Here is a 15,130-nt window from a genome sequence, read left to right on the forward strand (position 1 = left end):
ACTGAGGAACGGGACCTTTGTTGTTTACCTTCTAAAAATAGATTTTGTGGAGGATAAAATTACCTCAGCACAAGACAATGATGAAAAATGAGAACAAGGAAGAAAAGAGGGGAAATCAAAGCCCAGGCCCAAAGCCTCCCAGATTTCAGTGAATTTGAAGCACTGCTGTGATGGCTGAGACACCTCTGGAGACTAAACCTTTGACAGGGCACTTAAGTGTTTTAGCCACATGGTTTAGCTGAAGGGAGGCAGCTGAGAATGGGTATAAGGCAGCAGGAGTGAAAAATTTCTCATTCTTTTTGTCAGCCCTTTTCTTCCCACTCCACCAAAAATACCTACATACACAAATATTTAATGTGAAGCCAGAAATTAGTTTCTAAATATTCCATTGGGGTTTGCCATGCTTATAATTTGTTTGGCACTGATAATTACATCGTACATTTTTCCAGCTTTACTTAAAACTGTGTACTGCTAACCCATGCATTTAATTATTGCTCTGTGACTGCTACAAGGTTATTTATTAACAAGTTATTTTATCTTGATACAGTGAATCTTTTCTCTTATTCCCCTCCTTAATGTTGTGTTATTTTCATCAGAGAAATTTCTGAGAGCAAATGCAAATTGCAGAGCTCCACAATCTTGCTCTCCCTTACTTTGCCATTAGTATGTCAGTATGCTGAATGCTGATGTGTCTCCAGTGCTGCACCACTGTAATGATATATCCTCTTTTATATGTGGTTGTCAGCACAAATAATTAGACCTAAAAGTTATAGCTGAAATATAATCCAAAAATGGCAAGGCCCTGTTTTGGAAATTGTCTATGAAATGTCAGCACTCAAGGATACATTGGGAGCATAAATAGTACAGCATTGTTTGAGCACAAGATTAGACTGTAAATGTATTTTTCCTGGTTCCAATTTTTCCTCTCCTTCTCTTGGTTCTGTCAATAGGTTGTGAGACTTCAGCAACTGCCTTTCTGTTTGAAGTCCTTTTGTAAAATGATAGCACTGGGGAGAGATGAAAAGGGTCTACACATGAGTAAGCCATGCAGACCAATGATCATATTTGAGGATAGCTCCTAAACTCATTCCTTCCTGACTTGGAGGAGGTGGTTCCTGAGGAAAGCAGGAGTTTTGGCAGGTGACCAGTCTGGCAAGGGCAGACACACCCTGTTCACCAGGGATCCTTCAGCTTGCCTGGCTCGAGTAATGAATTGGACAGTCTCACACCCAGAGATGTGCCCCTGCTTTGCACTCTGCTGCTCATCCCAACTGGGAGGTTGGAGCAGAGCCCCCTAACCTTGCCTTGTGTGTGCTGGGACTGGGGAGGAGCAGCAGAGCAGGCAGTCCTGGTTCTGCTTGAGAGCAAAAGGGACTTCTGTCTGCTGTTCCCTCGTGCAGAGGACAAAGGGGAGAGGATGTCAGGGCCTGAGCAGCTGGAATTGCCTCAGAGAGGAGCAGAGAAGTGTGCAGAGCACAAGCACAGCTCCATCACCATGGGGCAGCACACAGGAAGGGGAAAAATGAGGCCCAGAATTAGATGCCAGGTAGGCATGGTGCAAAGGAGACCCTGAAGCAGGAGTGGGCAAATAGAGGTTCCTGAATCTCTGCAGACCAGAGGGAGGGGTGTTAGCATTGTCATCTGCTAAGCTGTACTGTGGCCAAGGGAAAATTTGGAAATTTGGTTTCCCCTTTCCCTAGCAGCACTGCACGCCTTTGGAAGCCTGGGCAGTCCTCCTGGCACTTTGTGTTTCTAGCAGAGCCTCACTGGATCCAGCAGTGTCTCAGCACATGAGAGGGACTAACAACCCCAGCCTGAGAGCCCTGAGCTTAGAGCCTACAGCTTTGGCAGCCAGCAGCAGGGAGGAGGGTGTCCCTGGTTCTCCAAAGGGGTAACTTCACCCTCAGAGGGAACCTGAGATGTGTGGAAACAGCCACTGTGCTGAAAGGAGCCAGGCAATCGATTGAAGCTCTTTGCTCTCAAGGCAAGGAATGTGCATGTTAGTGCATGCTGAATTATTAACATTTCTCAACCCTTGTGGCTCTAGTGTTGCTTGCCCCCCTTCTTCCCCCAGCAGTCCCCCCTGTGAGTGGGGAGCCAGACTCCACAGTGTCTTTTCTCCGGTCCTGTGAGATCCAGGGCATGGGCTCAGGTTGCACTGCACTCACTGCTCCGAGTTTCACTTCACTTCCTAAGGAATGCGCTCTGTAGGGAGATATGCAGAATAGTGGGCTAGCACAGAGCCCTTATGATGCCTGTTCTCGGGATGAATTATAATGAATCTCATTTTTGACAGTCTGCAGGTTTAGTTAAACCCCTGAATTATAGTATTGTCCATATTGAAATATTTTTAATATTCATAGTAGTTTTCCCTGTGCTGTTCTTGCAAAACCTCTGAACCATCTTCTTCTGATCCTTATCCAAAAAGAGGATTAAAAAAATTATTGCAAATTCTAGTCAAGAAAATTGTAATTAAAAGGGAAATTTCATTGCTGCAAAAAACGAAGAAAACAAAATTTTCTGGAGCACTTGAGGTAGAGTCATGGACTGTAATAACCCATATGATTTGACTTGTAAATTGGACAGAAATTCCAAGAATGTTGTTTTTTGAGGAGTTACACTGATTTAAATTATTACCAGACTCTTATGCTAGAGAAGCTAGCAACTTAAATTGCTGGCTTGAGCCCGAGGAATGTGTTGATGCTGCTCTGCAAGCTGCTGTGAGAGCTGTGCCAGCTCTTGCTAATGCTAACTGACAGCATCTCCCCTTCTCCCTCCATACTGACTGGGACAAGAAGCTGCCAATTATCCCCCGAGGGGATGGGAGGCTGATGGAGCCCATCCCTTCCTTTGCATATACTCCTGACAGAGCAGTGTCTGGCCAGATCTCTTACTGAAGGCACTGCCCTGACCTCCTCCCACCTCTCATGTAGAGAGCTGACCCCTGCACAGGGCATCCATTTTTAGCAGCTGGGTGCCTTGGGCACTGCTGCTCTCTGGTGCAGAGCAGTGAGTCCATCTCAGCAGCTCTGCCGGTGTGCAAATGAGGGGAGGATGGCTCAGCCATTCTGGATTGCAGGAATGCGCCACAGAAACCTGTTTAAGCACCACAGGAGCCTGTTTAAGCACTCCTCTGTTGCCAGGCTGGAGAGCTGAGGCTCCACACAGCACGTGCAGGCTGTGGTGTGCAGGAGGCACAGCCCGTGTCGAGGCTGGTGAGGGGGTCTCATACTGTTTGATCCACAGGGGAGTTTTCCTTGCCACTCATCCCTTTTCTAAGCACAGGAATGCACCAATCACTTCTGCTGCTCCCGTGTGTGTGGCACAGGGGGGGAGAGTGACTTCCCATCACCCTGCAGAGTGCTGGTGCAGGGCCCTGAGCCCAGCGAAGTGCCTGTCCCCTCCCTGCAGGGGACCAGGCAATGTCAGCCCTGACATCCCTCGGGAGAGGCAGCACAGCCACCGCAGGTCCTGCCCCTCTGCAGGACACATCAAGGGTGACATGGCACCAATGGGACTCACACAGCCCCAGGAGCACCCTGAAAGCAGGAGCTTGGCATGGGGACTCAGTGTGGGGTGCAGGGGAGTCTGTGGCAGGCTGTGCTGCCTCTGGTCTCACAGGGCTGGAAGTGAAAATCTGTTTGTGCATGCTGGGCTCTGACCTTTCTGCATGGCCTTGTGTCCTCCAGTTTATTGTCTTTCCAGGTCCTTGTATGTGTGTGCCTTCCCTCTCCCTGTCCTGCCCTTCCACCACTGTCTGTCTGACTTTGTAGTGGCCTCCGGTGCCTGCCAGCCTGTTTGCCTTGTGCATGTGTGTGAGTGCTGTGTGCACACCTATGGCATTATCCTCAAAGTTTGCTTTTTTTCTGTTTTAATACAGCTTGGGTGGGTAGGTTTGGTCCTTTGGCGGGGACAGAATTTGAACAGCTTCTACCTGGAATAATTTGACGCCACGTTCATTGGAAAATAAACCTGACTCTTAATGAATGGTGCTGGGATGCTTTGGTTGGAAATACATGCCATCATGTTAAACCATTGCCATGTCCATCAGGTTAAGTCTGTATTCTCATGACTGCATAGCATCTGAGTACACTTTCAGTTCTGTCTCATTTGGGGAGCACTGCCCCGTTGGTCAGGTAACACTTCACTGGTGATTGTTCATGTAGGTATTGATTTGAGATTTAATAATTGATTAAAAGAAGCATCCAGCAAGACTTTGGATTTATATGCTCAAAAAATAATTGCAAAGGAAGTTATCCTTAAGTTATCCTTACCCTGGCTGGTAAGGAGCTAATGAGCCCTGTTTTGTCACTGAGACGATGTGTAGTACACACACAATGTTGACAGTATTGTTTAATTTATCACAAAGTCTTAGCTCTGTTGTACATGCAAGTGTGGGGGCTTCTGTGTTCAATCTATTTCTGCAATCCTGATGGTTTGGGGATGAATCATCAAAGAGAGCACTAGTGAAATTTGATTTGGGTAGAGCCAGCTTGGCAAGCGGAGCTGACACCTCTGCGGCTCACGGGGCTGTCAGCAGCTTTGCAGTCTGCGGAGATGCCGCGGTGGAGGAGCCAGCCCAGCAGAGCTGTGAGTCCCCGGCCCCCATCGCCCGTGGGGCTGGCCACACCCGTGGCCTGTTGTGACCTGGCCCTGCTCAGGCTCCTGCCCCGGTCCCAGCTGCCCCCAGCACTGCAGCAGTCGCTGCCCCACCAGCCCAGTGCACGGATGGAGGAGCACAGTTGGCAGGGAGAGGCTCCTCGCAGCCGGGCAGTCGTGACCCCGGCCGCTGCTCGGGGCTGCTTTTCCAGTGGAGGAGGCTAGAGGAGAGCAGAGTTGCTGGGCAAGACACATGCGAGCAGTTTCCCTTTTTAACTACAGACTGAAATGAGCTTGCCCAGAGGAGACAAAGATTTACTGAGCACAGTTGTTTCTCTACCCTTGCTTAAATAGGCCCATAACACTAACCCTGAAGAAGGGACCTCATTTCTCAGTGTCATTTTCCTGACGGGAATGCATATGGCAGGCAGCTTTAGAGCTTTATTGTAGCTGAGAGTTGCTTACAAATAAGTCTTGAATGAAATACCCAGCAAGGGATTGATAGGAAGAGAAGCTGTGCGATGCAATAAGGAGGAATACATCTCCCAAAGAGCTGCCACGAAGGTGGGAAAGGTTCTGCCAGCCCAGCTCTCTTCTGTCAAAATGGATATGATCTCACATCTGTCAGGATTAGTTCTCTTCTGCCCAGCAAGGTGATCTCTTCAGGCCCTGACAATGTCATGCAGCTCAGGTGACTATTTTCTGAGCCAAGGTAGAACCTGAGTTACATTTTGAAAGGAATTATATTTTATTTAGCAGCACATGTGTGCTGGTACAAAAAGAAACCCTTCTGCTGCCCCTGCCCAAACCCTGTGAGGTTTAGGGAACGGGCTGCTTTGCTACAGAGCAAATAAATTGAGCAGGTGATTCCGTTTTGCAGAGCTTCAGCAGGCCCTGCGCAAAGTGTGTGACTGGCATTTGTGCATGCTCTCTCTAATTAGAAGGATGTAATTTAAATGGAGGAATGTTTCATGTTAGTAATATGATTTCAAAAGGCTACATTTGGAGGGAAGGGATTGAGCCATCTCTTAATGAGTTCTGCTAATAAGATGCCAGTGGCTAAGGAGGGATAAGCAAAGTGTGTGCAATTTGGCAAAGTAGTGAACAGCTTTTGCACTTCATTTTATCTGTCCTGAGGGATAGACAGGCAGAAACGTTGGCTGCCCCTCATGTACCCCCACAATGCAGCTGAGTGCTCTCTGCTGGTGCTGTGGCCCTACTAGCTGTCTCCTCCTTGTTTCAGTGCGGCGTGTTGCTCCTCGATTCTCTATCCCTCCGAGCAACCACGAGGTGATGCCTGGGGGGAGCGTGAACCTCACCTGCGTGGCTGTAGGTGCTCCAATGCCCTATGTGAAGTGGATGGCTGGTGTGGAGGAGCTGACCAAAGAAGATGAGATGCCCGTCGGTAGGAACGTCCTGGAGCTCAATAACATCATGCAGTCTGCCAACTACACCTGTGTGGCCATCTCTTCCCTTGGCATGATCGAAGCCACAGCCCAGATCACTGTCAAAGGTAAGCAGCTGTTACTTGCAGTGCTCCTGTTTGGGTTTCAGCAATGTAGCCCTTTGCCAAAGTTTCTTGGCTGCAGCCAATTTACTGCTCTCTTCTGTGACTTTTCCAGTTTGCAAGGGAGGTTCCTACACCCACAACTTTCTTTTTTCCTGCTCACAGTATGATGAGATAGTCGCTCTGAAGGTCATTTTCCTCTCTCCCTGCAAGTGGCATGGTAGACGAGCTTGTGGCAGGCCAGGTCCCTGTCACGCCTTGAGAGAACCTCACTGAGTCTGTGTTGGTCTCAGCAATGTCTGGCTTGTTCATTGCATCAACAGGATCAGCTCTGCACAGTGGTGGGCCATGGGTGTCCTGGGGCAGGGTCTGTGGATGTCTGCAGTCAGAGAGCTGTTCACAGAGATGTCCTCTTGCAGTAAGGGTGAGACAAGAAAGTTAATCCCAGCAATGTGAAGTTTCCATGAGCCTCAACAGAGTGAGCATCCTCCCTCCCTGCAGGGAGGAGCTATATGAGTTCATTTGAAATTTGTTACATAATCCTCTGTAAATGTCTTCCCTTACTGCTCTGCCCCTTTCCCTTTCTTTTTCTTGTGTTGCTGTCCTTCAGCTGTACTTTCTGCTGACGTTTCACAAGTAGCTTTGCTCCAAAGAGGATAGTGTTGCCAATTGCTGACCACAGGATAGTCCACCCACTAAAAGGACGCTGAAGGTGTCCTGCCTTTCCCGTCTGGGGCCTATCAGAGCCACAGTATCCATTTCCTTCTCTGCTTGCAGTTGATTTGTAGCTCAGATTACCACAGATATGTCATCTTTTGAGTCTGTCTGTTCTTGCAGGCCCCTTCCTGCACTAAGGCCACCTTTAGCACAGAGTTCCTGCTTGAACAAATCAGAGAATTGAGTGTTAGCCCTCTCTGACCTGGAGATAACTGGAAATTCTCTGGGCTAGTCAGAGGATGCTTTTAACCTCAGCCGCACCCAGCTCCCTTTACTCACAACACCTGCTCCTCAGTGCCTTTTCCAGCCTCTCTTCTCATACAGAGCACAGTGGTTGCCTTGCTATAGCAGACACACAAGAGCATGTAGGAAAAAGGGCCATGATGGGGTGGTGGTCTGGTCTTGGAGGGAAGAGGTGGGAACTGCACCCTTGCACTGATGGTTTGCAGCATTTACCTCTTCATAGCTGGAATGCCTTTGCCTCATCCCTCACTGCCCCAGGACAGGGAGCAATTTGCTCAGCTTCTTTTGCCCTTCACCTTCCTCCCCGTGTCCTTGTGTGCTTTTTCTACACCTTTATTCTGGATGTCTTACTGCCTCTGTCCCAAACTCCTTCACCCAGTGTTACTTCTCCTGTGCTTGCTGGCAAGCAGAGCATTTTCAGTGCAGACAGGAGAAGCAAGATCACAGAGAACTGATTGCACTTAAGTGTGTTAAAAGTACCAGACCTGCCCTTGCTCACATGGAGGCTGCACACCCAACAACTGTTAGGAGTCAAACTTGTGGCTCTTCAAAAGAAAAGGAGTTTCATCTGTCCTTGAAAGCCTGAGAAAGGCTGCCAGTGTCTAGGGTGCTGTAAGAAATCTGTTTCTTGAAGCCATAATACTTTGCAGGTTGGTTTGCCCTGAGTCATGGGTAGTGGTGGGGTGTCTGGCTGTGGGTTGTGTGCCCTCCCCTCACATGCCAGTTCACCCTGATGATCTTCTCAGTATTCATGTTGTGGTAGCACTGGAGAAGGCATTCTCTCTGGTACTCAGAGCAGGCATGCCCTGTGCTAAGGAGCTTGCCTTCCTCAGCTGAACATGTGAAAACTAGAAACCTGATGGCGTTGTCAAAGAATTAAGTTCTTGAGTATCTTAATTTGGGTTGAGCATTTTCCCTAGTTCCTTCTCAAGCATGGCTGCATTACAAGTCACTAATTACTTAAGAGTGGTTTGTAGGAGGTTTAAACTTACTGTAGACTTTAATTCAGTCCTTGTACTAAAGTATTTGTGTACTCTGCAAATCTCCCTCACACACAGTCATTCTTTTTTTTTGTTCTTGTGGTAAAATGGTAAATCTGGAAATGTGTGTTTGCGGTAGTTGTGTTCTCATTGACACTTCAGAGGTATCATTGTCAGAGTTCTTGTGTAACAATTTACTGTCTGGTTGCAGTTTGACACACCACCCAGTGAAATAGTGGATATGAAAGTTGGTAATTTCTCTGACTGTATCTCTCCTGCATGTACTGTAATACTTACAAAGCTTTGCCCCATCAACCCTTCTAACAGCATTGTCCATGAACTACCTATGGCCTAAGATACTGTCTCTGGAAGCAAGAGCATAACTCCAGATTACTCTGGTGCTCTGATTGCTTTACTGTGTAAATCAGCTGTGCACCTGGCTTCTGGGGCCAGCCCAGCCCAGCAAGCATCTTCCCACTGCAGGGTGAACCCCCATGACAGAAACATTCCTGCATCCCCGTTGAATTACTTTTATTTAGCCTGCTGCTGGTAAGTGCGTCAAGCACATCTAATAACATGATTGCTCTGTTTATCCTTCCATTAAGAACCACTTCAAGCAATATATGGTAATATAAAAATGCATGTTATAGAGGATGAAATGATTTCTGCCTTTTAAAGAAGAATGTTAATGGGAGGTGGCAGCTCCATTTTTATCCCCATACACATTGCAAGATTTGAGCTGACTGAATTATTTAAATCACACCTCTCTGCCTTCCAATTGCAGCCCTGCCAAAACCTCCAACAGAGCCATTAGTGACTGAAACAACAGCTACCAGCGTGACCCTCACCTGGGATTCAGGCAACTCTGACCCCATTTCATATTACGTCATCCAGTACAAGCCCAAATCCCTGGAGGGCCAGTTCCAGGAGGTGGATGGTGTGGCAACCACTCGCTACAGCATAGGTGGGCTCAGCCCCTTCTCCGAGTACGAGTTCCGGGTCATCGCAGTCAACAACATCGGCAGGGGTCCCCCCAGCGAGCTGGTCGAGGCCCGGACAGGAGAACAAGCTCCTTCAAGTCCACCCCTCAAAGTGCAGGCACGGATGCTGAGTGCCAGCACCATGCTGGTGCAGTGGGAGCAGCCGGAGGAGCCCAATGGGCAGATCCGAGGGTACCGCGTGTACTACACCACGGACCCGCACCTGCCTTTGAGCATGTGGCAGAAACACAACACTGATGACAGCCACCTCACCACCGTGGGCAGCCTCATCACAGGCACCACCTACAGCATCCGTGTCCTGGCCTTCACTTCGGTGGGCGACGGGCCCCCCTCGGACATCATCCAGGTCAAAACTCAGCAAGGGGGTACGTATGGAGGGGGGCAGGGGGCTCAGCCGAGTGTCTGACTTGCATTAGATTTATGCTGTCAGATTGTCCTGGGAGCTGGTATCAGTCTCGGTACAGGTAACAGCCCACAGTTCTGTCTGAGGTACAGTGGCTAAAAACGTGACACAAAGTCCTGGACATGGATGTCGGCACTGTGTAACTGCTGGACCCTTCTGGGGCCTGAGTACACATGTGGAAGGAAGGATCTGGGATGCAGTGAGGGTATGGAAGTGAGCACGATCCCTATAGTCACCCATCTGAGTGACAGAGATGCTTGCTTGTGACCTGAGATGTTCTAAGAGTGCAGTACAGGAGACAAGGAATGTTCTGGCAGAAATGAAAGAGGATCATCACAAAGTGAAATGCTGACTTTGCTAAGTCATGCAGCTCTTCTCTCCTCTTCTGGCACTAACCATGTCTTTGTTCCCCAGTTCCTGCCCAGCCAGCTGACTTCCAGGCAGAAGCAGAGTCTGATACCCGCATCCTGTTGACATGGCTGCCCGCCTCTCAGGAACGCATTACTAAATATGAGCTGCTGTACTGGGAAGGGGAGGATGGCACTCAGGTGAGGATCCTGCCTGGCAGCTCTTGGGGCTGGACATGGCAGGTTACCAGCTTGGGAAGGGTGTGTGCTCGAGCCAGGGTGGTAACGGAACTGTTTCTTTGTGTTTCTTCTGCCTCAGTGGTGTGCAGGAACAATAGGAACATGGCATTCTGGTTTCTGCATAAGTGACTTCAACAGTTCTTGTTCATGCTAGCAAAGTAGCTAGTGACTGGTTTGGGACTGGAAAGGCTCAGAATGCTGTGACAGGATCCCTGAGGCATGCTTACTGCTGGTGCCTGTGAACAGACACACTTCTGGGCAAGTCTGAAATGGACTCCAACATGTGTCTCTGGCCCCAGGACTGGTTAGATGTAAAAAGCAGACTGAAGGTAGCCTAGAGAGAGCCCTTCCACATTTACTGCTGGTCCCTAAAGGAAGTCTAGTTCAAGATATATCAAAGGTAGTGCTGGCTTCAAGACAGCACAGCAAGAATTGTGCCATGACACCATCACAGTGTGCCCATGGTCTTCTCCCTCTCCTCCTATTATGGTGGCATGAGAAGTGCCAAAAAATAAGTGCCTTTCAGGTGAAGTGTCAACAAAACAAGCACTTTTCCAGCAGTGTTTCAGTGCATTAGAGATCCTGACTGTTGCAGGACAAGGGCTTTACTTTGTTTCACAGGCAAAGTCTATTTCACTGTCTATTGGGAGAAAACAAACTTATGTGTCCTGTGCCCCTTGTCTGAACTTGTATAGCTGGATCCAGCATTCCCACAAAGCTCTCAGGCCAGTGAGTGGAGTCTGGACACCACACAGTGTTGTCTGGCTGTGGCAGAGGTCTGCTTCCCTGCTTCCCTGCAGAGTCCTGGTGTGTCACCAAGGAAGCTCCGTGCTTTGGAGTCCTGCAGGACTCATGCAGGCAGGTTTGGCAGCGTGGCTCGGACTTTTTGTGGGTCCAGAATGGCTGCACATCAGCTTTTCTGTGTTCTCCAACTACACCAATTAATCTGTTTCCTTTTTTTTTTGGCAGCAAAAGGTGGAGTTTGACCCAACCTCCTCATATGCGGTGGAAGGTCTCAAACCAGACACGTTGTATAAGTTTCGTCTGGGCGCCCGATCAGAGCTGGGGGTAGGAGTTTACACCCCCACAGTAGAAGCCAGAACTGCCCAATCCAGTAAGTGCCTGACACTCAACACTGCTGGAGACAAAGCAAAAGCAGTCCATTTTCCATCTCCTGGGCACAGAGAAGTCCAGTGCTTCTACCCTTGTAGGTTTGCAGGGATGCTGGCATGCAGTTTGCTAAAGGGAGTAATGGGGAAGCCAGCTGGGTTTGGATCAGGGCTCTTTGGCAGAGTGGGTGCACCCAAGGGGTAAGTTGTTTCTTTGTGTCCCTTTGATCATACTGTCTTTCCCTTAGGGTAGATTCATAAAAACTGAATAAAACAGGCTAGGAAATTGCTTTGGAGAGATTGATTTGAGTGGGTTTGTGCATCTCTATGAATTTACTCCCATGCAGGCAAGCTGTCTGGACAGGCAGCATATGGGTATTTGGCTCTAAATGTGACTGTCTCCAAACCATTGGATTTTCATCCCTTCACTCCCCATTCCAGCTGCCTTGCTTACACAGGAGTCCATCCCTGGCCCATACAGTTGATTGCAAGGTGAGGCATCCTGTGAGGCCAGGTGTGTCTGTGGCTGTCAGGCAGCTGGAAGAGTCATTTTGGAGAAGTGGCCGTTTGCCAGGGTTGTGTGAGCAAGTGAGGCTGCTGCTTCTGGGACTGCAGTGCTAGGGGAAACCAGAGCAAGCTGCAGTTGAGTTAATAGAGAGGCTCAATAATGAGGTGACCCAGGCAATATCACTTTCATCCTGGCTCTGCCCTGTGTGATCACAGAGCGGGAGTTTGCACTGCTCTGATTGGCAGCTCAAAGTGCTGCGCATAAGCAGATTAGGGCTATCAAAGGGCCCTGCGATAAGCTCGTTTTCACTAACGATTTTTGGGCTTGCCATTATGCAAAGGGCATTAAAAGGGGGAAAAAAGACATTTCTGTTAGCACCGTCTGTCTGGGATTTACTGCTCTGTGGAGTGAGCAGTTGGCACAGGCAGCTAGCCTTCCCTGCAGGGAGGGCAGCAGCATGCACAGCAACCAGGAGTGTGAGATGGCCATTAGAAAGGGAGCTCTGGCAGGGAAGAGCAGCTCTGCTCACTTTTAGAATGACCTTCTCTTTGAGGAAAACTCAGCTTCATTAACATACCAGTCCCAGGCATTCCTCCACCTCGTTAATTGAGCTAATGATGTCTTAGAGCTGCACAATAGGCAGGTATGAAAATGGAGAAAGGTTCAGATCATGCAGTTATAAATATTTGAACACTGAGACCAAATTCTGAATATGGGGATTTGTATACCTGTTTCAGATAGCTTTTGTATTGATAGCAAAGGTTGAAGTAATTCTCCTGCCATGTAAATTAATTCCATCAGTGGATGCTCTTATCCTTGAACACACTTAATCAGAGACAGCTCCATGCATAAATGAGTCCTTCAGAGTCTCACAACAGTCCAAGTAAGAGAAACGTTTGTTTCATGGACTCATCAAGGCAGACATCTTATCATGACCTACTCTACCTATTGTCTGCTCAGAAGGCATCTCACACCAGTCTGGTTTTAAGGTTGTCACTTCACTGGCCAGTGGTGCAGTAGCTGACTGGTTCTGGCTTCTGTTTAGTCAGAGAAATGTGCATAGGCTGAAGAGATTTGGCATTTAGCCACAGGAGAACCTTGGTTTGACCAGCAAAGCCCTCCTCACACTGAAGGAGCTAAGAATCCTTGGATTGACCCAAGAAGTGACCTGGCTCTTGGTTTACAGGCCCCTACTTGAAAAGATTTCTGATGGCACTCTGTTCTATGACGGAAGCCATTGCTCTGTTCTATGACAAAGCCCTCCTCACACTGAAGGAGCTAAGAATCCTTGGATTGACCCAAGAAGTGACCTGGCTCTTGGTTTACAGGCCCCTACTTGAAAAGATTTCTGATGGCACTCTGTTCTATGACAGAAGCCATTGGCAGTTGCTGTGCTACTCAGTGAGGGTGACAAACCACTGTCTGAACAGTCCCAATGCAAGGTGGAGCCTTGAGTACTGGGGGACTGAGAATCAAGTAGGTCTTTCAGAAAGCTGTGCTTTACCTTGGCAGCAGTTGTATGCGCAGTACACAACTTCCAGGCAGAAATCCTTTGGTCTTTACTTAGCAACACCTTGTATTAGATGGTTCAGTTGGTCCCCTTTGGCCTTACAATTTAATAATCTGGAAACACTACAGCTCCCAACTTCAAATTGGTCTCCTTCCTGCACTTTTCCATCTGGTTACCCTGAGAAAAGCTGTTAGATCATGGAGCTTGACACGTTCAGGTGGGACACAAACTGCAGGAGCAGTCAGATTCCTGCTTTCCAAAAAGCCTCTCTTCTGTCTCTATTCCTGTCCCTGACAAACCAGTCATGGGGCAGGTAGGAGGCCCATGATCACTAATGACTCACTAATGGGCTGGAGAAGGATGCTGGTCTTGCTTTTCTTGTGGCACCCCTGCTCAGGAGTAGTGGCCATGCTTGTGTGGAAGGGCCAGAGGGAGGCAATGCCCTTTTGAACCCTTCAGCAGCACAGCTGATACCTCATCTCCTGAGCAGGCAGCTGCTTTCTAGGTTGTCTTTCCTGCCAAGCTGCTCACTTAGTTGCTGGGCACCCTGCAAACAGTACAAGCAGTGCTGCTTTGAGGGCCTGAAGAGCACGGGGGAGTTTTCCAGGAGACTGCAGTGCCTCAGGCAAGAGGAATGATGCAAGAGAGAAGCATCAGCTCTGTCCCCATTAGGCCTTGGCATTAAAATGCTGTTCTCCCTTGAAATACCAAGGTGGGTCCTAAGTCTGCCTTTTCCCTAGCCTGAGGAGCAGGTGGGTTGGATGGTGCACAGAGTTGCTGTGGGCTGTCGTGAGTAGCCTGGAGGCAGCAGAGGTTTGCACAGTGTGTGTGGGTACATCTGCATGTGTGGGTGCATGCTGGCCACCCAGTCTGCTCTTTGCTGGCCCCAGGAGGGACACTTCAACTCCTTGTGCATTTTAAGTTGATCCTGCTCATGTTATCAAGTTTTATTTTGCTTTCTTTAAGTGTTAATCTGAGCTTTTTGACTTGCACATCATATGTGTGACTCTTACCCAGTCAACAGCCAATTTTGACTTGGCTACGCTGCCATCCAAAGCTACCTTTGGAGAATGAGCTCACTGCTGCATGCCAAGGGAAGCTGTGGAGGTTCTGTCAAAGCACATCTCTTCTGTGAAGGGCAGACAGTGGCAAAGGAAAGGTTTGCCAAGCCCCTTGTGTCTCACCTGTCCTGTCTGAGGAATGCCACCAGGCACTTTGTCTACATGATGCCCTCCATTGTAGGTGTTGCTTTGGTGCTATATCTTCCTACTCTCTTCCCTGCCACTTCTCTGCTGATTAACCAAAAGAGTGTGAGGATTCACTTTTTACCCCTACTCCCTTTTCACTATACCAGATGGCAGGGCTGATCCTGTGCTGCCTCCCTCACGTAGGCAACTGTTTGCTTCCACGCATTGCTTTGACTTCTCTTTCCTTCAATGCAGCTCCCATAGCAGCAGCCTGACTGCTCAGGCATCATCTCCTGCAGCTCCATCACTATGTACTCTCCTCCCACCTTTCATCTCTCCAGGCATCTGAGCCCAAGCATCAGGAATGTTTCCTGCTCTGTGAGCACAGGAGTGGGCATTAAAAGTTACATTCACTTGCTGCAGCTGTTTCTGCAAGCAAGTGGGCCTTGTTCCCAGCAAGGAGAGGTCACAATGCCTCCCAATGGTGGCATTGGGAGGTCCTGCTGCCCTCTGCTCTCCCAGATCTTCTGCCACTGCCATCCTGTGCCCAGCAAAGCTAAGGCACCATTGCTGAGTGCCTGAATTCCCTGAGGTCCTTGCTGCCATGTGGAGTGATGTAGGTTGTGTTCACCTGTGAGCAGGCAGGGTTGTTCCTGTGCCCCTGCAAGACTGGCTCTGCTGCATTGGTGGCTGCAAGGACTGAAGCATGGGGAGGAGCAGCAGTCTTTTTTCAGGCATTTCTATGTTTCTGGATGCAGTGAAGAATGGAAGCTGCCTTT

At 48.9% G+C, this 15,130-nt stretch overlaps 1 protein-coding gene across 5 annotated transcripts in view; it reads left to right on the forward strand.

Annotated features, from left to right (window-relative positions):
* The window catches only part of PTPRF (protein tyrosine phosphatase receptor type F), a 374,428-nt gene that overhangs the window by 293,948 nt on the left and 65,350 nt on the right, over positions 1-15,130 (forward strand). For all 5 annotated transcript variants that reach the window (XM_059477803.1, XM_059477805.1, XM_059477806.1 and 2 more), the window contains 4 exons: positions 5,843-6,112; positions 8,831-9,412; positions 9,865-9,998; positions 11,007-11,151. In XM_059477803.1, coding sequence (XP_059333786.1) covers positions 5,843-6,112; positions 8,831-9,412; positions 9,865-9,998; positions 11,007-11,151 — 1,131 coding nt within the window. The remainder of the gene's footprint in view (positions 1-5,842; positions 6,113-8,830; positions 9,413-9,864; positions 9,999-11,006; positions 11,152-15,130) is intronic.

Source organism: Ammospiza nelsoni, chromosome 9, assembly GCF_027579445.1.
Source record: "Ammospiza nelsoni isolate bAmmNel1 chromosome 9, bAmmNel1.pri, whole genome shotgun sequence".
Classification (NCBI taxonomy): domain Eukaryota; kingdom Metazoa; phylum Chordata; class Aves; order Passeriformes; family Passerellidae; genus Ammospiza; species Ammospiza nelsoni.